Source organism: Stereum hirsutum (assembly GCF_000264905.1).
Source record: "Stereum hirsutum FP-91666 SS1 unplaced genomic scaffold STEHIscaffold_21, whole genome shotgun sequence".
NCBI classification, from domain to species: Eukaryota; Fungi; Basidiomycota; class Agaricomycetes; order Russulales; family Stereaceae; genus Stereum; species Stereum hirsutum.
This window is the reverse complement of record NW_006763151.1, coordinates 368,380-389,371: the sequence shown is the minus strand read 5'-3', so window position 1 is coordinate 389,371 and position 20,992 is coordinate 368,380. Positions and strand designations below refer to the sequence as shown.

Below are 20,992 nucleotides of genomic sequence, written 5' to 3'. Positions count from 1 at the left end.
GATATCGTCCCGCGTCCGACTAATTGCGCTTATCAAACACCTGTGGCCTATCATGATTTAAGACGAGGCCTTCGTGTCGTGGGTCGACTTCAGCTGCATACTATGTCCCTCTACGCCGCCTTCGAGGTTGTTCTACTTCACTTCTGGAGCTATCGAGAACTCGCCATCCTCAGTATGACTTCCCACTCTATGAAACAAGTGGTATCGCAAGTCGTGGCAGCACGTATCAAGGGTTACCTTCGATTATGGCTCAGTCCGCACTTGTCATTTTGGCCCGCGTTGGAGGAGTTGAAGGGCGTTATCGGGGGGGCGTTCGTTTTGCGTGTCCTGGCTCAGGGCTCGCCTGGGTGGCTCCCACGTTCACTCGACATCTACTTGGTGGGTGACGCATCCTGTGTTGCGATGAAGGAGGTTCTCGAGCAGCACGGTTACACAAACTGGTCTGTGAGGGATTGTCGTCGCCAGCCGCGCCACACAGTTATTGGCGACCGTTTTGTTTGGTCGAAGGGCACGATTGTCGATGCCATCTATGAAGCCAATCTCGGCCCGCGCGTTGTACGCCTCTATTCCATCGACCACGTCGACGCACTCTCAGCCATACCCCACCACTGGTCGACTCTGTTCATCAACGCAATCATGACAGATCGCCTCCTCTGCGCTTATCCTAGGACGACGTTGATCCAGGAGGGACTCATCTCACCAGGAAGTTGGAAGTCGGTGTTTTTCCCAGGTTTGCGTCAATGTGTTGTGAGCGGGTTTCGGATCCATGGGTGGGACGGTGACGGGTCAGACGGTACGCGGGTAGGCATTCGGCATGGATACAGAGCGGATGATTTGCGGTCTCTCGGTGACGGCAAGACTCTTTGCCTCAGAGTCGACGCATCCAACCTTCGCGATAGTCCCGTATCTAACACGTTCGGAGATAGTCGAGCTCGCTTAGTGTCATGGCAGTATGGTGCGTGCTCCCCTGCTTATATGGGAGGATATGTTCCTCAGGTCCAGATTCTAGAACCGCGCAGGCACGGGGAGCGTTATGCGTTGCGCCAAGAGTGGCTGGATGGTGATTGGGACTGAGTCTCGACGGGTATATCCTCATATTTCTCTTCTGTGACGAGGGTGTGCTTACTCGCGCATTTTCGCTAGATGGTTAGTGGAAGGGTAACTCGTATGAATTTGCATTGAGTAATGGCTTTCTCGTGTACATCTCAATAATCGAATGGACGCTTGGCGTATCCGTCTCCTGTGGATGTGAACTACTTCTCACCTTTTCGATGCTGGTGGTGGTTTGACCTAGTATATGTACGGGGTCTATCTTGGTCCATTTCCCGCTCCAGGATTTCCAATCTTCTTCTTATTGGATCGTCTGCTGCCTCTCGCACTATGGATGACAGTAGTCCTACACCGATGCGCGGCGCGAGGTGTTTGTTGACCGATGCTGATGATGGTGACGCACCTGATGTGAGTTTCAGGTCGAATGGTTCGCGCGTCGCTCACTGAAGGCCTATCTTACAGTCAAAGGGAGATTCGAACCAAGTTGTTCAAATATTCGCCAATGTCCATAACCCTTTCCCCGCTGATCACTACTTTCGATTTAGGGAATGGGACCCTTCCTTGCTAGAGCAAGCGTTATCCTACAGTTGTCTAGCGCTAGGATGCAGCTGGCTAATTCCCGTAGGAGGTGTTATGCATTAGAGGTTGAACGAGCCAGAGACCAAGCTAGGCTCGCGGACTATGAGAGGTTTGAGGAGGTGTGCACTGCTCGCGTTATTTCAAATATGCGACGGTGTACTGATCTTCAGTTGTAGCGGTTTCGCCGCGCCACAGAGATACTGGTCTGCCCATTGTGCAAGGATATCTTCCAGGCCCCGTGGATGTGAGTGGCTTTCGCACTGAATACTACTTGTATTCTCGCCATTGTGTCTTGTGATTCTTCGCTCACGTCTTACTCGCCAATGGTCTGGTGCGTCGACGATTTTTGTAGACTCACTGAGTGTGGCCATACCTTCTGCGAGGCTTGTATTGCGAGCCACTTCGATCTCGTCGAAAATTCGTGTCCACAATGTGATGCCGCGATCACTATCCCCCCCGTCGAAGACTTTCATACCGTACAGCTTCTCGATATTTTCGCTGCTGCTCCGGGCGTGGATCCGATCAAACGCTCTATTGTCGTTGGTCGGTGGGACAAATGGTTCAGGGCGAAGGAACCGGCGGACGACAGGAATGTGTGTGGAGAGGTCCAGGTCTGATGGTGCACTTGTACTATAATTCTTTTTTTTTCCCCTAGTGCATGTGGCTGGAAGATCATTGAATTTGGCGTTACGCCACAAATCGTTTACGTCACCGTGCTCTAGATCGGGCCCGTTTGACTCAGCGCGTGTTATCGAGGCAATCGCTAAAATATAAGGTTCCGGGTCTCGTCTCTTTCATACTTTCACTCTCAACTTCAAGGGCGACCGATGGGCTCAGAGCAGGAGAAAGAGCATCTGACAGTAGAGGAGTTGACCCTGCGCTTAGGCTACTTTAGCCGCCAGTGCTGGCACCAACGCCACCTATACTCGCACCAAAATGCCGCGCTTCGCCAACGAATCGCAGATCAGGACGCCCAACTCAAGGAGGCCCACGATCGTCTGCGAGACGCCCACTCTCGTCTTCAAGAAGCGACTGCTTACCTGGGTCACACATTCGCGCAGTTACAGGACGTGATGACTGCGCGTATCGCGGCCGAGTTAAAGCTGGCCGGCTATGGTCTTCTCGAGCCTGGTCCTTCGACTGACCCCGATCCAGTGGTGAGTGTCTCTTCGCCTCTTGAATGGTCACTCCTATCTTATACGATCAAAGGATCAGGACGAAACTTCCGGTCCACAAGAGCGAGCGCTCAAGTCTCCCCTCCCACCAGGTTTCGTACGTCCTCCTTAGAAATTTATTGTCGACGGGCTTTCTGATGTTATCTTCATAGCATCGTGCGTGGATGAACTCCGCAGATGGCGACTGTGTGACTTCCAACGGGCGTGAAGCAGCTTAGAGTTATTTCGATTCGACTCAGGACTCTCTTTATGTCGCTGTACTGTCGCTTGTTTCTCGTATTCCCCTCCCCTGTCTCGATTTCTCGTATCCCCCCTCCCTGCCTAGATACGACGTGCTTAAAACGTAACACTTTAGCGTCACAACATGAGGTAAATGTATTTGTCCGTCAGAGTAAATGGACCACCCTCCGACAAGATCATAGCCTGGACGTTTGAGCCTTCACTCGTGTCTGCACGAAAACCTTGGATTCGCTGCTCGCCTCTATGTCTCTTCTCGCAACGTATCGAGAGGATGTTCGAACCAGTCTCGCTTTCCACAGCGCGTTATTACGTTGATGGTCTGACGCTTTGAATTCCACTTCCGACGCTGGATGCACGCATCACAGTCGTGTGAAGTATGTGCTCTGGACCACAGATGCGTCGGTTTCACAGGTGACTACACGTTATTTGTTTAGGAAGCGATGAGTTTATAAAATGGCATCGACGTGGTGTACAGGTACGTGCAACCTGATCCTCTCCCTGTAAAGTGTGCCCCCCCCTACCCCATTCTTCTGTGTACGTCGGCGTTGGTCTGACGTGACTGGAGTTCTCTTTCTCGTCAGGACACATCATGCCGAGTGAAGAGACCCGTGGTATAATCAGTTTGCACGTTTATTCGCCTTTTCATCGAGTCTAACAGACGGTATCATTGGACAGACCTGAGTCAATGCTCTTTTCCAGAGCTCGTCAGGCGAGCGGCCGATGCACCTGCAAGCTCCGGGATCATCTCTGGGTACATTCGTCAGGAGTGGCACGATGTTCTACGACGGTAGGGCTTTCTATGTATCGGGGTAATTGTTGATTGAACGCAGACGTGGTCCGCGAGCAGATTCGTATGTGACCCTCTGGCGCTCACGGCTGAAGCAATGAATTCCACCGCGGTGTTCTCAGGTGGTCAAGTTCTACGATTCGTGCATAGGGTGGATGGTGAGACGCTTTGGGATGCAGATGATCTGGATGTGTATTGTGGACTTGGTCGTGGCGAGCGTATGGTGGCGTTGTTCGAAATGGAGGGGTATCGGGCGAAGGTCTTGCCGGGAGGGGATGGATTTGACCGTCCGTACGTTGACGAGACTGCTATATCCTGCGTAGTACGCATGGAGCGTCGGGATGGGAGAGCCGTGGATGTTGTCGTGAGCGCTTGCCATTCTGCTCTGGCACCGATCGCTCGTTACTACGCGTCCCATGTGGTGAACGTTGTCACCGCGTCAAGTATCTGCGTGGCTTATCCGGACAGCACATTCCGGAGAAGGGGGTTCTTTCGCCCTTGGGCCGCTAGGACATGGAATAGAGTCCGGGCTGTGGAGAAGTACATGTCGCGAGGATATCAACTCGTTGGATTTTCGAAGAACGTGGAGGCGAGTGTGGAGGGCACCGGTTCGAGGCATTTTTATTGTCCTCATCAAGAGAGGTCATTCGCTGATTCGGGAACACTCCGATTATGGTATGGAGAGACGGATGATTGGTCAGCTAGGTCCGCAGATGATGCTCTGCTGAGGGAGGTAAAGTGGAAGTGGGGTGGGTATTGTTGCACATGTTGTGTCAAGGCCAGCGGTCAGGCAATCATGGTCATTAAGAGGAAACTGGAGAATGCGGGTGCGTCTTGAGGGTTTGACGTCATCTCTCTGATGCTGGAAAGCGCTGACCTCCTTGACCAGAATCCGCAGTCTGATATAAATATCGGGAACCTTATTCGACCGAGGACTGTTGCGCCGCCCCGTTCTCTTCGACATGTCCGCTGCCCACCGTGTACTCTTCTGTGACGACCTTTTATCTCAAATATGTGTTCACGCGACCCCTCTCGTACTTTGGAACATCTGCATGACTGCGAAAGCTTTCAGTCCGGTAACCCGGCGAGTCACGACGACGATTGTCAGGAAGGGTATCCGCCAATTCGTGGCAGATGTAGATGAATTCTTGAAATTGCTCGAACGGGTCTCGGGGATTGTCGGTGGAGATGTTGCCTTGGACATAGCATTGCTCAATCAGCCGGTTCGACCACTTCTGTCCTCGGTGCTGTCCGTGTTCGTACCGTCTGGCAGCGCCGAGTCCATGCGTGGTGTTTTTATGGGGTGGGGTTATGGTAGAATACCCCTGGTTGGCTATAGCTCACCCGACAAGGAAATGTTTACTCTGACTCGTATGTGATAACTTGTACACTCTCGAACTAGCGCTGAAGAATACTTTCAGAAAGCTGCAGGGATCGTGCCGCATTACCTCGCGGGTCCCGTTCTCGCACTCGTCTCGTCTGTCTCTCGGGTCCAGTGCCACGACGAGTGGATATCATCGAAAGCAGCACCGTACATGCGGCATACCCGATCATTTTTGCTAAACACACCACCCTCTGCAATCTGATTTCACCGGGACATTTCTGTGTATCGTACCCCCGACTCACCAACCATCTACGCTTTCGTATCACGAAGTCGCGGTCGGCGGCGGCAGAGGGAAGCACTATGGAGATGAGAGGGCTCGAGAAAGATGGTTCGCCAACGGTAGAGGGACGGAGACTGTTCGATCGTGGATGCATGATACTTCCCTTTGGCGTTATTGATAGGAAGCCGGACTGTGGCCGATGGGCAGAAGTCGGAACATTAAGGATTTGATTGTTTCCGCCCGTGTGTAAGCAGGGTCTTTGGTTTGCCCTTAAATCACAACTGTGTCATCGTGACACAAACACTGAGAGACGAAGGCCGAGGGGATACATTACTGCTCAATGTGATGTAGTCCATGCAGAAAGTCGAGTTGATCGCCAGTGCTCGTCAAAGAGATCGTGCCAGCCTGCACATCGGCTCTGATCACAGACACTATGTGACGAACCTGGGTATACTAAGCCATCCATTTAGCTCACGGATTGGATTCGAGTGCCTTTTCTTATTTATTTCATTCTCGAATGCCTGTCCTCACGCGTGCACCCCTCAATCGAATTTTGATCGAAAGCCCAGTGGTGATGATCACCCTATTCGATCGAAAGCGTAAGTTACAGCGATCTGCTTCGTTTGTGTCAAACCTTTTGAGTCAACTCCAACTGAGGCTCGATCAGTTCCTGGGCGTCAACCAGTTTCTCAGCGCCTCCCGATCGTGTCGATCAGCCCGATCAGGCTCCAAAGCGCTTCGATCACGTTCCGGGCTCGATCAATGACGACCGTTGCCCTGCGCCACAACCATCGTCTCACGGAAGGAAGGAAGCGAATCATCGCTTCTACGCCTAACCCCACATCTGTTCCTCCGGCCTTGTACTGTACTCGCGATGGCCAGGCGCGTACGCGGCTACTCGACACTCGCAGTTGTGATGGCTTCAATGTCGACACGTTGATTGTCCCAGACACGAGACTCTTTGTGCGTAATTATTCCATGTCACCTCTTCTAATACTGATTGGTGTATCTTTTTTCTTCGGTTCTCCTTATCCGCGACGTGAGTACTCGGCCTCACGTTTCTCTGGATTTAAGAGCCCTCGCTCAACTCCCCCCCGCCTAACAGTCCTTTCTTTGGTTAACATCGCACCCCTCCTTGCTGCTGTATTTCAACAATGTCAGACTCTTCCTCGAGGCTTGACAGGCTCGCATCGATGCATGGCGTGAAAGTGGTAACTTACGAGGAGCAGCACAGAAGAGTCTGGGCGGTGACGCGGACCTGTGTGTACGCAATCAATTTTCGCGTCGTTCTCACTGACTCTTCACAGGGATACCCCCACCTTCAAATGGCTATGTGAGTGACGGTCTTGAACGCACTCGCGCTGCCACCGGATACGCTCCAAAGAAGAGAGATGCCAGAAAACTTGCGTCTGACGAGCTTCTGAAGCGACTCCAGTCACTTGGTGCGTCTTTCGATAACCTTTCACCCCTTCCCGGGCATGTCCACCATAACGTCTGATTCGACTTCCTTCGTGGGTGTTCTCCAATGATCGACGCCCTCGCTTTCCATTAGCTCCCCCCCAGGACCTTGACGGGCTTATGGCCTTTTTCATGGCCAAGACTGGTAATACGATGAGATTGTTTGGTCGCAGCTTCGGTGCTGGTCAGCCGCAGGTGTGGAAGTTCTGGGTCTATGGTCTGTTTCTACATATCCTGTCTCGTTCTCAGTTCGTTGCTCATCCACGCGTGTATGTAGCGAATCACGACAAGGACTCTATCGCTGAGTCCAGAACCGCTGAGAGAGAAGACGCGATCAAGGATGGTATCATACGAGCCTCAGTCAAATTGGACTTCCTCCCGACCACAGTCCTCCAAGAGGAGTGGATCATCGAGACCAGCGACGATGAGTCCGGGGGTGACGAAGCGGGAAGTGTTCCTGGATCCGGGGGAAATGTCGATGAAGCGGGATCTGGGGTCGTGATCACCCCCACTGTCTACGCTGAGACCCTCGGCACGCGTAAGTTTGCCTTGCCATAATACTGCATTACTCCCATCTGATACGTCTCTACTGCACTACAGTGCACCAAGATACGGTGTACGACGACGATCCCACAGAGATGCTCTTTACGATTATGGCCAACTTTGCCACCGTCTCTTTCACCGCAGAGAGCCGTGGTGCGAGCTTGCCACAAGAGTGGCGATACAGCCTCTTCAGTAAGTCCATGTCTTGACGGTCTCATGTGTGTATAGCGAATAGTCTGACCATCTTTTGCAGTCGGTCAGCGTAGTGACCCTGTTGCGGAATCCAAGTGGACCACTCGTAAAGCCGCGAAGGAGCAAGTGGTCCGCGATGCTTTCATTTTGCTGGGCTTTGTGGCCGACCATCGACCGGTGATGACGGGTATGTTTCATCTTTGGTTTACTTGTCGAATATCCACCATTCACTCACAATGGTCCCGTAGAGACTATGATGGGATGGGTTCCAGTATCACCCTCGCGGGATAAACGGGGTCGTGCGGACTCTTAATTGCTCTTGGTCGGAGAGAAATTGCGACGGAAATAGTGTTAAATGAATAGTGGTACTGTCAGCTCTTATGAAGATGTCACTTACGACGGATAGTTCAGCATCCTTGCAGACGTCCTCCAAATGGGATTGTTCACGTCTTTTTTTTTTTTTTTTTTTTTGGAGTAACCCGCACTTTAAGTGGCGCTCGCCCAAGATTTGTCCATAAATAGTTCGTGGTGAGTGTGGTGTGGTCGCCTGCATCACTGTGGTATTATTATCTTTCTGGCGTGAAGCCTGTTTCGAAACACCGGAGAAAACTTTGAAATGATATATATTATCTTGTCGAGAAGGGACTCCCGCGTAATTAGAATGAATGACCAAGGACTGCACGGTAAACGAAGACTTCATTGGAAGAACTAGGGTTACAGGATCGTCGTCACAGGCTCGCTCCGCGTCATCGACACCCAAACCATCTCTGCTCTGCGCGCACCGGCCAATTCCTTCATGAGTCTCAACTCCCCCTCGTCGAAAGCCGGGTCACACTGCATGAAGACCAATCTTTCCAGAGGTCTACGATTCAGGGATGACCCGATCACCGTTAAGGCCCGCCGCATGAGATGTAGGCGTTCATCGGGTGGCGGGTAAGGTCTCCACGCTCGTGGAATCTCGTCGGCTGTGATGATCAAAGTCTTCAGGTATGGGAAAGAATCGATCTTGGATGATGATGATTCGGACCACAGGGTCGTAAGAATCAGCATGAGCGGGTCGTCTATCTTGAGAGTTTCCACGTAGGGGAAACGTCGAGCCACATCCAACCATTGACTCGGGAAGAACCTTCCGAGGTCATGACTGAGAGCGAGTTGAGAGGGGGAAATGATAATGTCTGGCCACATGAGATGGACCCACGGCGAAGCGGAAGTCGGGTCGTATTCCATCGATACCTCAATCCTAAAGGGCCACACGATTCCGATGAGCGCCCAAGGACACTGCCATAGGGGTGTGTCTAAAATGGATGACGGGCCGCCGCCCACGACGAAGCGACCTCCCCAGTCAGAGACGGAGATATTGATGATGTCGAACGGATTCTGTGCGTGCATTGGTTTGATGGCGCGCCACAACCTCTTCGCGTCAGCGCGTCCCATAGGAACAAATGCGCGTATATCGAACATAAGGCGTCGCAAGGGGGGGCGACCGTCCTCGATAACGTGGTGGAAGAATCGGCGGAAGGAGGAAACCCGTGAATTTCGTACTCGCAACTCCCGCAAGCGTGATAAAAATACGAGGTCCTTGACCAAGGTCTCGGTGGTGAGAGGTGAGGCTGCGGGGACATGAAAATGGCTATGGAACGCCACGTACAGCTCCTCTAACAGAGGTGTGCAATGAACGACGTTCCAGAAGGCCTTCTCGGATATATCGAATAGTGAAAGGTTTGTGATATTGGTGAATGCTGGTGAGGAAGGGGAGATGTGGAGTGGCGCCGTGACAGATAGGTGGGTCAAATAAGGCGGGGGGGCGCCTTCGAAGATCTGAGCGGGAATCGCGATCGGTCCCACTGTTTCCCAGGGTTCTACATCTCTCCGATGAGAAGGGACATCGCCGTTGTCGTCGTGGCCGTCGATATCATCCCACATCTCCTCCTCGCCGTCGGACTGTCCGATATTCGTATCCCCTCCCGCTTCATTTGCATCACCCCCATTGCCTGCGTCCCCGGACGCTTCCTCGTTCACATCCTCGTCGACATCACTTTCCTGTTCGGGACCTTGGTCGTAATTGTCGTCGAAGAGAGTGAATGTGATGGATCGTAAGACGGGAGCCTCACAGACTGCCAAACGGTCGAGCACGCGGTTCATGAGGTCTCTCGGGCCACGTCCAGCCTCCGCATCTTCTACTTCGCAAATTCCCGCCGCAAGAGACAGTGATTCGACGCGAGCCATAGAGGCAACCAACAACGAAAGTGTGCCGTCGATGTTACCCACGTCGCTGAGATCAAGGCATACGTCCAACTTCTTTCTGTCTGGGACTTCGGGTACTGGACTCTGGGAGCGAATTAAGAACTGGTAAGGCCATAAGCCGTGGTGGAGGAGTCTGATGATGGCCCATAGGGAGCTGTGGGCGAGAGCGATGTGGCGCCACTGAGTACAGATGTGGGACACGACGGCCATAGCGGGGAGGTAGCGGCGGGGCCGCAGCGTGGCGGGTCTCCTATATCTGACCTTACTCTCGTGCGAGGTAAGGCCCTCGCTGGCTTCGGTGACTACTCGGACGGCGGGGGTGGTCATGGATGCGTCGGGACCTAGTGTGGCAGGTGGCACGGCCCCCGACGTCCTTTGTTCAGCCTCGATGTCGGACCTCACGCGATCAAGTTCGAGGGTATCGTTGGGCTCGAGCGCTACCACGAAATGGAAGACGTGAAGCCATATCTCTGGTGGGAGACGGTCACGGGCGGGTGTACTGTGGAGGCAGAGTCGTCAACACCCATCGAAACGTAGTATAAGCGCCCCCATCTAGCGGCGAGGGGGCCTTTTCTTTTGAAGAGACGACACTCACATGGAACACATAGCAGAATGCAGGTCAGAGTTTTGATGAGCTACTGGCTTGATGAAACCGGAGGGCCCGTGCGACGTTCGCGTCGACGCCCGACACGATGAGGAGCAGAGAGTGTATGCTGATTGTATCAGGAGTTTCGCAGATGAATAACGGAGAGATCTAGAGCAGTGTGTTAGGCGTCGTCAGATATTGGGGTTTCGGTGGGGTGGAGAGGCGCCAAGACTATAACGTAGTTGACTCAACAGGACGTTGCAGGCGATTTATGATGATCCCACGGTCACAACCTGATCAAATATTTCACTCAGAGAAGTGTCTATGACCACAGTCGCTACATGTGGTCCTCTTCGCGTTGTTCGCGGAAACAAATCAGGGCGGTGTTTTGTCGCCACGCAAGGGGGAAAAGAGTATATACTTGCGCTTGCGCCAGCCACCAACTTACTTGTATTGAAAGACTGCGCCGTCGGACAGAGCCTGAGCCGTATGAGACTTTGCTCTGACGGATTCTAGCCGAGCAGAACGCCGAGGTACGCAGAGAAAATAGATACCAAATCAATAAGCTCGTGCAATACAGCGACCAGGAGTTCATCCACACTCAAATAACTCGAGCCAACATCTTATCACGGTAAGTTCAACGCCGGTGAGTCAAAAGCTGTGGGTACCTTATCTTCCTCACGTCGAACCACCAGAGCTTGTAGCATCCATCAACCTAGAAGCAGATTCGAATCGGTGCCAGCACCCGCCGAGTGGAATGGATGATGGCCCATGTACGTGTAATCGATTCAAAACTGTGGCGTGTTCGGTCCACGTGTGTGACTCGCGTCACCCCGACTTTCGGCGTGGACCGCATGCACTCAAGTTACTTGTCACACGCGTCCCGCCATTGCCGACGTCGTTCGTCGTACCTTTGTGCCAATTTGCGTTCGCCTGGGCTATGTATGTCGCACCGGTGAGTTAATTCACCAAAATATTCCACGTCCCACAACCTCCATGGTTACGTCTACTTGATGGACGTAGGTATGACTCCTTCTCCTCCCGACTCGTCGTCACTGGATCAACATCGTGATACATTTATCATGAAGATCCCATTGACGCGTTCACGAAATGGAGTAATAATGCCGTCGCACCCAGACCATTTTGGCGCAGTCACAATCTCGAACTTCCCAAGCTCCATCGCGCTGAAGCGTTCCCTTTTAGGGTTTGTCAGCTCACCCGCTTTCCCTCCCCTTTGCCCCTCTCTCCCTCCCCGTCCCCTCTCACGCATGTCCTTCCTAGCTTGTGGGCAATGCAGTCGTCGCCACCAACGTCGTGGTCCGTAATCGCTGTGAGATATCTTCATTACCACGTCGTGCTTGCCTGCCGCGCACTCCCAGGTCACGTCCGGGGCAATCCGCTGCTTTAAAGAGGATGTCGGTCGAGTAGCACCGCTCGTACTATGTAGCCGTATGCAGATGATCCAACTGCGCTCTTACGTGGGATGGATTAAGTAGCAGCTTCTTGTGATGCATCGAGGTCCCTATCTCATAATCCTTCGATCTCAGGTCGGGAGGCTTTACAGAAACCTTGACGTCAGGTTCCGTGCGAGCTTCATCGGTGACTTGTCCGTACACGCGGTCTCTGGCGTATCAACCCACGCCCTGTGAACTTCCGGCTCTTTTTGAATCCCGCCGAGTATATACGATCAGTTGATGCATCGCTTTCTGACTCCCCGCCTCTTGTTTCTTTCCATACACTCGTATCATGACCGCCGATAAGTCAGCCGCAGACGACGCCCCCGATGACTGTCGCGATGACCCTACCGGGAAATGGGAATGGGTCCCGGCACATTCAGGTATGCTTGTTTTCAAGCGAATGTTGACATTAAACCAACTTGATTATAGTGCTAGCTTCGACGTCACTTCAATCGAGTGGCCCCAGAGACGCCCGTGATATACCCAATGTGGGACCGGTCACCCACTCTCGTGTGCTAGATGCACAGCGGGCAGTCCATTGGGTGTGCGCGTTCGGTCACCCTGCCGTCCAGTCGTGAGTCTATTGATAGTACTATTCACTGGGTTTCTTTCTGATGACTTCCGATGATAGCCCCAACCACGTCTCGCATTTGACGACCGGTGAACCCTCCCAAGACTCTGCGAAGTCTTCTGGAGGCGAAGATGTCGACAGGGCAACACGCAGTCGAAGCCATCCAAGGCCCGATACCACAACTTCGCTTCGACACAAGACCAGCGAACCTGACCGGAAAGGTGCGCGAGAGCCTCGTCTTGAGGGTGTGTTTCATACTTACCTCGTTGCCTCTCTAGAACCATCGACCCACACGATTTCCAGATCTCCACGGGGACCGGTGGAAACTCCTGCCCCGCACAGCATGGCTTCCAAGACCGCGCAATCTATAGACCGTGTCGTTGCAGACCCCGCGCTGTTGGCTGCCTTGTTAGCTTCGATCACAGTCTCTTCGCCGAGGGACACGTCCAATGATAGCCTACCATCGACGCTGTCGTCCCAACCTGGGCCATCACCTCCGTCTGCCGTCACCACTCCGTCCGTCGAGACTCTACTCTTTTATCATCACGATCCAGTCGTCCCAATCCCCGCGGGAATGGCCCCACTGCCGCCGCTTCCTACTACTGAACGACCCATTGGACCGGAAACATCCGTTTCGCAAGTGCAACCCGCTCGGCATTATATATCATTTGTCAGTACCTTGCCAGGTCTCGACTTCATGCCTTGGAATGAGTGGCGACCCAGGATCGAGTCACATCGCGGATTCCCGAAGCCGTACCGCCCGGACTTCCGTGCACCTGAGAATCGTGAGCAAGCGCGAAAATGGTGGAGTGATAAGCTCTCGGACTCCAACCGTCGTGAATCGCCTGTTCGCGTCCTCCCTCCACCCCCTCGTCCTGAGGTCGTCGTCGAAGGGCCTCATTGGTGGGTAGTTTACGTCGGTCGTACTCCAGGAATCTACACCACTGCGTGCGTTTTCGTGTCTGTGTCGATACTTCTCGCCACTAACATAATCTTAGCGATGACGTGATTATCCAGACGCGTGGTTTCCCCAACGCGCAGGCAGAGATATTCTCCGACGAGGACACTGCTCGGCGGTGGTACTGGTACGCTCGCGCTCAAGGGTTCCTAGTCCCTCGGTTTGGTGGCCTTGTATGAGCTCGTGTCACTCGTGTGTACCCCCATTGCTCTTTTGACTGTTCCGTATACATGTTGGTTGTCCCGTCAGTTCGATCCGATTAGATGATAACGAAGTTCACGACATTAACGCCCCGCCCTTCTCTGTTCCTCTGGCTCGTGTCTTTTGCGCTCTTTTCTTCTCTCTATCCGTCTTTTTCCTCGTCATCATCATTTTCATATTCTCCTGCTCCCTTTCTTTCCTCTTCGTTTGCGATCTAGTACAGATACAGTGTCGGGTTGTTTTCGGGAACCGTAGCTTGTCACGACTTAGCATGGTGCATCAATTCCGTGTGATGTCCGCGAGGTGGCCGTCTTAGGTCTACAACTGTTGTATTATATTGGCATGTCGACGCCGTCATGATGGTATCAAAATTTACTTTCTGATAGTCCGTGGGATCTGCTGCGTTGCAAAGATGTCGAGACACGAAGCCGTACGTGTGGAGTCGAAGTACTAAGAAGCTTCAATCTCATTTCCGCGAGACTTAGCGTGGAAGAGGATCATGATGTGATTCGCGCAAGGGATTCCATGCAGCCTTCCATGCGACCGTGCTGCGGGCCGAATACGGTAACAATGGTTGCTCTGCGTGGTACCCGGTCCCGCAACACCAAATTACATAATAATATGCCGTGCCACAGTCTGCGTGGCATCTCCCGCGGTTTTTCCTTCTCCGTCCTGTTCCAAGACCCCGTAGTGCCCATCACCACAGACTCTACCTGGCCGGTACCACAAGTGGTCTCACCACATATCCAACCAGCTGGTGTGCTTCGACATAACTGAACACTTATTAAAGGTTGCCCTGGTTTGCATTATTTGCTTCACGCGCTGTCCGCATTCGTGTCCCGTATGGAGCTTGGATTGGATTGAAATGGCTGTCTAGGTACCCAATGATGTGCTAGTTCGAGTAGGATACCAATTCTTTCTGATCATGATCCAGATTGCAAAGTTCAATTTTACGAAATCTAGTACGTAAAAAGAAGTATGCATGGAGCCACATCACGGCGGTCTCGCCCCATAATCATATATAAAGTGAAAGGCCCTGAACAGGAAAGGAAGTGACCGCTACCCACTCCTTGCTCAGCAACCACCATGGCCATCCCATCACTTGAAGCTCTGGTTTACGGTACCACACTCTTTAATCCTCGCCCTCACTTCTCGTCGTCCCCCAACGTAAAAAAGCTTCGAGCAAGCGACATCATCTGGCACCAGGACGCAATGGCTCGTCTGGAACGGGTACTCGAGAGATTGTTTGGTGGTGAAATACCAGTCATTGAACTAGAGGAGTACGCCGTCAATTATCAACCAATAAGACACAGAGAGGCATAACTGACCCACCACCAGGACGATCATAGCACATCCCCAAGAACATCCCCCGCGTTCTGGTTCTGAGGAAAAGGGCGATTGGTACGTCTAACATACCTATTTAGTGTACATGATAGACTGACCAGTCAAAAGGAATCTTGCTCGCCGTGGTATGCCTGTAGAAATACCCTTCACTTGCTTCACTCTCGGCATGCCACGCGCGTATGGCCCTACGTCGTTTGCTGTCTGGAACAGCGGATGGGAGCGCTTTGAGATTGCGATGTGGATGAGCAAGATCGTGGCTAAACCATCACCTATCCTCATGCTCACCGCAGTTGGTCATTTCCTCGATTCATATTCCACAATTCCGGGAGTACGCATCGGGAGCGACTTGCGTGCTTATCAACGCTCCTTGCCTGTCACCCATCGGCTGGCCGTCTTGAGTTTTGTGGGGATGGGAAGGGGATGGTTTTACGCTCTGGTGTTCATCTACGGTGAAGAGAATGGAGATGAGCCAGCTGTGACTGAGAAGGTGGGTATTCTCAGGGTACCACTCGAGCTAGTCGGCCCTTCTGTCATCAACCCCGAGTACGAGGACGAGTTGGATCTGGTGTCGAAGAAGAACGATTGGACGTACTTTGACGAGGAAAGGAATGTGGATCTCATGCTTGCCCTCCCCAGTACACACCCATGTCCTGCATGGGAGATCGATCTGTACGACCCACCAACTAACGCCAGGCTCAGTCACCGCCTACGTGTTGAGGGAGGGGAGATGCTGTCACGGCGTATCAGTGCATGAGACAGTCTCGTTGTAGTGAGGTCCCTTTCTATATTGTGCCTTTCCTTGAAGCTGATCGCTCCGCTTTCCCTCATTGGTCTCGACAAAATAGATACCCCCAAGCTCCGGAGCACTATCATCGGTCGTGGGGGGGTGGGGGGGTGTTATGCTTACTACGGACAAGATATTTCTGTTATCAAATGATATTTCTCTCTGTTTGGTATTTGATCTGATAAGTGTACGATCACTGATTGGTTAGATATTTTTGGAAAGGGAGCTCGCCAGCAAAACTCTCCATGATAGTCGATGACACCTTGAGATCACAGTCTAAGTCAAAGGGTGAATGGCATTGGGCGTAACATCCCTCAAGGAGCACTGGGTAGACATGCCAAATCTCCAGAACATTTCTGGCTGACTAATACTGCAACAATCGGGATACAAACAAGATAAGAGGCAAGAACGGTTGACGCGACGACAAAGGACATAGGACCAGGTCGCGCCCGGAGGGCAATAGTATGCGACAGTCGGGCATTCCCGGTACCAGTATGGTTTAACTTCCGAACGTGAGTAGTAGATGCGCCACAATCTAAAGAACCGGCAGACCTCATCAAGATCACATTATCGTTCTTGAGAGCTGCTTGAAGCTTGAATCACGAGAGGACGAAGAAATCACAAGTTCGGTTCGTCAGACTGTTTTGGTTGTGACTCACCTTGTGGTCGATACCAGTCAGTTCAATAAGCCGTATGCATTCGTGCTGTGGGTAAATGAGACAGATGGATACGGTGAGGTCGTAATTCATGGTTTGATGGGACGGGAATCTACCTCTGGGAGCGACGAGATGGGTCCATGGGAGCATGTGTAGCACTCGCGTGACATGCCGCCAGTGGTGGCTGCGGGCAAGGCGGACACCGATGTTGGTGATGAGCGCTAGTAACAGCCGAATTCTGTGGGAGAGACGCAGGAGCAGAAAGTCAATAGACAATCGAGTGAGCCACATACATACAACGCTCCTTTCTTTCTTGGGGGACTGATGCTTCACTGGGCTACTGTGGCTACGGGCAACGTTGAGGGATCACCTCCCTTGAATTGGAGGTCTCCGCTCCAACATAATCGTAGCATTTGCCGAGCACGAGAGATAGATAGGAAGGAAGAAATAGATTAGCGAAGCTGTCTCTCTCTCTAGGGGAGCTAGGCGAAGCTTGAAGGGATTTCCGAGATATGATGTGCCAAGTTCTGCAGGCCTTCACGCTTCACTAAGTAGTCAGGATCCAGAACTAGTAAAATCAGAGCGTGAAGCATGGGTGTCGTTACTCTGAAATACCAATGAAAGTACACAAAAAATGTGTCTGGCGTCGAACGGAGCAAGTCCTTGCATCCGCGGCTGCTGAACGGAGGAAGTGATCGGAAACCCGATATTGGGTGATAAAGTTTATTTATGACATCATTATCTTGAGCCTCGGGCCGGTTGTGGCCAAGATTAAGCCAAGGCGGCTTGGTCGGGAGGCTTGGGCCTCCAAAAGGGGAAAGTTCGCCGGCCGGAAATGACGGAAGTTCGCGTGGAGATCGTTGACTTGCGCGATGCGAGCACAAGGACTAAAGCGAAGTGAAGGCGAGAACACTTGCGGTGCCATTCCCATCCCTCCCTCGTCCTTCCCGCCATCATCGTCAACGTCGTCAACGTCGTCGTCGCCGTCGTCACCATCGTCGTCCTCTGACTGAGACGCACACCGTCGGCAGCAGTAGCCATGCGTCTTCTCACTCTTTCGACGTCTTTTCTGTCCTCTGCTTCCCTTGCTTGGGCCCAATACAGTGTCTACCAGCCCCAGTACCAAGTTATCTACAATGGACTGTCGACCTCTGTGACGACAACTGCGACTGCAGCCTCCGCAACATATAGCGGCTCAGCAGCATATGATACGACAGTTCTCAGTGCCCCTGCAGTGCCCAACCCAGCTCCAGCCACCTCTTTCGGCATCCAACTCTATTCGGGCGGCATGACTGGCTTGTCGATACCACAGAACGGTGGTTTCTTTGGATTCTCGATCGAAATGTCCGTGGTGAACCATGTCTGTGAGTGCTCCTCCGGCGACGACTGATGTACTCTGCGTACTGATGTTGTTGATGTACAGTGGGTTCGAATAGGTACGACCCATGTTTGTTCACAGAGCAAGATCAAACGCTAACAATCCTCCAGCTCGGTCCTCCAGGTTCCCTTCCTCAATTTGATGGCAAATATTCAGCAAAGAGTTGGGTGGGTTCAGGTGCGTATCATATCCTTTTCTAGCCGAGAAAATTCTTCCGAACGCCACTTTCGCCTCTTCTTTCCCATTGTACTTGTTAGGTGAATATCCTTTGTCTATCTCGGTCATTCGCAAGTTCGCACTAAGACCAACGACCTTTCCAGGTCCGAGTAGGAGGAAACACTCAAGAATCAGCCGTGCTCGTCGCTACTCTCGCCAACAACTCCATCATCTCAAAGGACTACTCCGCAGTCTCAGGCACGACCAACACGCCGCCACTCGACTATACCCCGGAGGTGTTTTACATGATGGGAAATATCTCCGCCCTCACGAATGTCAGGTGGTACCTCGGTGTCCCATTCTTCAACACTACGCCGTTCGACCTCAGCATCGTATCCTCCGGCCAGGCCATTCTCGGAGATTACCTATTGGCCTTCCAAGCAGGGAATGAACCGGATTTGTATACTGATCATGGTGAGTGCGTTATGCGGCTCGAGAAGAGCGTCTACAGTACTGACGGGTCGATTTTTTTTTGCTCTGCGCAGGGTTCGTCACCCTTGCTACTATACTCACGGATATTTGGCTAACTCGGGATAACTCCTTCCTCTTCCATTCCTATCAGTCATCGTGTTGAGGTCAGCTCCTCATATGGAAATCATTCTGCGTTTTACTGATCTCCGCGTTTTCATTTGTTCATCGACATTACCTCAACGAACGATCTATTATCGTAGGGATACTCACCTTACGACTATTATGGCGAAATCGACGATCTCATTACCCAAGCCGGAAGTGACTCCGCCATTCTTAAGACTGACGACGTCTGGATTGTCCCTTCTGTCGCGAGTGGCGACTGGACGCCCGAGGTGGTCTGGGATACAGGCATCGTTGGCAATTTTTCGGATCACTTGAACGCGCTCGCAGTGGAACAGTGCGTGCCCACATGTGTTCTCGGTCTGCTGGAAGTCGCTGATGGTCTCTTCCCCCCTTATCGCCTACGTTCCTCGCCGCGCTTGTCATACTAGCTATCCGACAGACAATTGTGCCGCCCAATTCAACACTGGTGGGACAATCATCAACCCGCAGGATGTTTTCCCGGACTATCTCAACCACACCTCGGGTCAGGCCATCGTAGCTCCCTACATCAATACCGCGAATACTATCGCTCAACCTGCCGGCAAGCCCTTCATCATGTTTGAGGTGAGACCTTGGCGCCGTCCATGCCATTTCGGAAGCCAAGAATTGATTATTGGGGTTTTTTTTTGGATATCAGACCAATACGGCATCATGTGGAGGTTTCGCGGGTGTCAGCAACAGCTTCGGCGCGGCACTCTGGGCACTTGATTACGCTATGACGATGGCATACTCGAACTTCACGGGAGCGCTTTTCCACGCTGGTGGACAGAACGCGTACTACAACCCTGTGCGTATCCTTCTTGTCTCACTTCAGCTGACTAGTTTCATTTAACAAATTTTCGTGTGCAACTTAGTTCACGCCACCACCAACGAACCAGTCATCGTTCAAGCAATGGTCCGTCGGTGCGACGTATTACTCCGCGCTCGTCATGGCCGAGGTTCTTGGTCCGAGCAATGCTTCCCAGCTCATTGATCTGGGGGCAAACGACAACAACATCTACACGCCTGGGTTCGTTTGCTCCTTTCCCTGATCGTTGCATCTCCTTCGCATCTGACGAACTGACCGCTGGATGGGGGAATACAGTTACGCCATCTACGAGAACGGCACGCCGACGAAGCTCGCGCTTTTCAACTACATCACTGACAGTTCTGGCGCGTCCGACTACACGGCCACGGTCGCGATCGGAGGAAGTGGGGCTGGTCAAGACAATGCGACACCAAGCTCGGTCAGGGTCAAGTACCTGCGGTCTTCCTCCGTTGCCGATATCCAGGACTTCACTTGGGCTGGCCAGGTCAGCCTCGGTCTCACTCACTTTAGCACTTACATCGGCTAATCTCTTACATTCGTGCGACAGACATTCGGCGCCTCCCTCGGCTCGGACGGCCGACTTGCTGGCGATCTCGATGTGCAGACCGTGAACTGTGATACGTCTTCGAATACTTGCCAAATCAAAGTGCCAGCTCCGTCGTTTGCGCTCGTCTTTTTGACCGACGATGCGTACTCCTCCGTCACCCCAACGGCTACAGAGACGTTCCCGACGACGGTGTTCACCAAGACTGTGAACACTCTGTCCATTGACATGAGCGTCCTCGAGACTTCGAATGGCCACGTAGACATGGAGGACGTCGAGGCTGCGACATCTGCGGGAAGTTCTGGTGCAGAGAGGACCAGAGGCAGTATCGTGGGTATGGGAGTCGTGGGAACCGTGGCGGTGGCGGTCGCCGGATGGATTTTCATGGGCGCAGCGGGAAGGTTGTGAACGTGAGCGTTGAGCACTGATTCTTTTTAGAATGTGGCTAGTGGAAGGTAGAAGGGTTCTGTATGTTACGTTTGAACGGTTTGGTGGGTTTGGCTGAGGACAGTTAGTAGAGTCCGGACAGTCGGGTGCACGCATCATATACGTCTACATCTTCGTCGACGATTCCTGTCGTTTCTGAGCTTTTAATGATCTTTTTCTCTTTACCCTTTCTTGTACGTGGTCCGGCGTTTAGCATCGTTCTCTTTTTTGTTCTCCAGATCGGATTATCGGATTCTTTCGTTTCTTTCTTGTTCTTGTTCTTGCTCTATCGTTCACTCGCGCCACCTCGTGTGTCTGTCGGTTTCTCACAAGCCACTTGCAACACTCTTCCCCCTACATATCCCCATTCATCACCAGCATCGTCATCGGCATTGATACACGGTTCGTCAGTCGTTGATCTCAAATCTAATATTAGTTTAATCGTCGTTCGTCGGTCCCCGTCGCGCACCATGGCAAAATGATTGCTGGAGTGTTTCGGCCACGGATGCTTTACCGCTTCCTTCCCTCTCGGGATCGTAGCTTTTTTTCTTTCTTTTCTGCATGCGTTTCTGGTCATGCATACACGCAATCACGCATCCCCTCGCCATGTCTTTCGTC

General features: G+C 52.4%; 8 protein-coding genes across 8 annotated transcripts; 7 read left to right on the top strand and 1 right to left on the bottom strand.

Moving 5' to 3' along the window:
• Positions 1-102: 102 nt before the first annotated feature.
• Positions 103-1,074, top strand: STEHIDRAFT_163039 (uncharacterized protein; the record flags this gene model as incomplete). Its single annotated transcript, XM_007310715.1, has 1 exon — positions 103-1,074. The coding sequence occupies one exon, from the start codon at positions 103-105 to the stop codon at positions 1,072-1,074; it is 972 nt and encodes a 323-aa protein (XP_007310777.1).
• A 306-nt stretch (positions 1,075-1,380) lies between these two features.
• STEHIDRAFT_163038 (uncharacterized protein) lies at positions 1,381-3,022 on the top strand (the record flags this gene model as incomplete). The annotated part of the gene is made up of 8 exons (XM_007310714.1): positions 1,381-1,458; positions 1,596-1,748; positions 1,806-1,873; positions 1,982-2,222; positions 2,515-2,625; positions 2,691-2,786; positions 2,839-2,901; positions 2,957-3,022. The coding sequence occupies 8 exons, from the start codon at positions 1,381-1,383 to the stop codon at positions 3,020-3,022; spliced, it is 876 nt and encodes a 291-aa protein (XP_007310776.1).
• Positions 3,023-3,928: 906 nt separating this feature from the next.
• STEHIDRAFT_163037 (uncharacterized protein) lies at positions 3,929-4,669 on the top strand (the record flags this gene model as incomplete). The annotated part of the gene is made up of 1 exon (XM_007310713.1): positions 3,929-4,669. The coding sequence occupies one exon, from the start codon at positions 3,929-3,931 to the stop codon at positions 4,667-4,669; it is 741 nt and encodes a 246-aa protein (XP_007310775.1).
• Positions 4,670-6,589: 1,920 nt separating this feature from the next.
• On the top strand, positions 6,590-7,941 carry STEHIDRAFT_163036 (uncharacterized protein; the record flags this gene model as incomplete). Its single annotated transcript, XM_007310712.1, has 7 exons — positions 6,590-6,695; positions 6,743-6,877; positions 6,988-7,110; positions 7,171-7,431; positions 7,494-7,628; positions 7,690-7,815; positions 7,877-7,941. 7 exons carry the CDS (start codon positions 6,590-6,592, stop codon positions 7,939-7,941), a joined length of 951 nt encoding a protein of 316 aa, XP_007310774.1.
• A 401-nt stretch (positions 7,942-8,342) lies between these two features.
• STEHIDRAFT_116019 (uncharacterized protein) lies at positions 8,343-10,478 on the bottom strand (the record flags this gene model as incomplete). Its single annotated transcript, XM_007310711.1, has 2 exons — positions 8,343-10,371; positions 10,468-10,478. 2 exons carry the CDS (start codon positions 10,476-10,478, stop codon positions 8,343-8,345), a joined length of 2,040 nt encoding a protein of 679 aa, XP_007310773.1.
• A 1,726-nt stretch (positions 10,479-12,204) lies between these two features.
• On the top strand, positions 12,205-13,623 carry STEHIDRAFT_116018 (uncharacterized protein; the record flags this gene model as incomplete). The annotated part of the gene is made up of 5 exons (XM_007310710.1): positions 12,205-12,295; positions 12,345-12,489; positions 12,547-12,707; positions 12,765-13,434; positions 13,485-13,623. The coding sequence occupies 5 exons, from the start codon at positions 12,205-12,207 to the stop codon at positions 13,621-13,623; spliced, it is 1,206 nt and encodes a 401-aa protein (XP_007310772.1).
• A 1,108-nt stretch (positions 13,624-14,731) lies between these two features.
• Positions 14,732-15,743, top strand: STEHIDRAFT_116017 (uncharacterized protein; the record flags this gene model as incomplete). Its single annotated transcript, XM_007310709.1, has 3 exons — positions 14,732-14,925; positions 14,984-15,046; positions 15,098-15,743. The coding sequence occupies 3 exons, from the start codon at positions 14,732-14,734 to the stop codon at positions 15,741-15,743; spliced, it is 903 nt and encodes a 300-aa protein (XP_007310771.1).
• Positions 15,744-17,335: 1,592 nt separating this feature from the next.
• On the top strand, positions 17,336-20,817 carry STEHIDRAFT_150751 (uncharacterized protein). The gene is made up of 11 exons (XM_007310708.1): positions 17,336-17,793; positions 17,853-17,865; positions 17,918-17,984; positions 18,128-18,441; positions 18,586-18,598; positions 18,695-18,891; positions 18,986-19,160; positions 19,234-19,383; positions 19,451-19,605; positions 19,681-19,888; positions 19,952-20,817. Exons 1-11 carry the CDS (start codon positions 17,469-17,471, stop codon positions 20,354-20,356), a joined length of 2,022 nt encoding a protein of 673 aa, XP_007310770.1. The 5' UTR covers positions 17,336-17,468; the 3' UTR covers positions 20,357-20,817.
• The last annotated feature ends 175 nt before the right edge of the window (positions 20,818-20,992 follow it).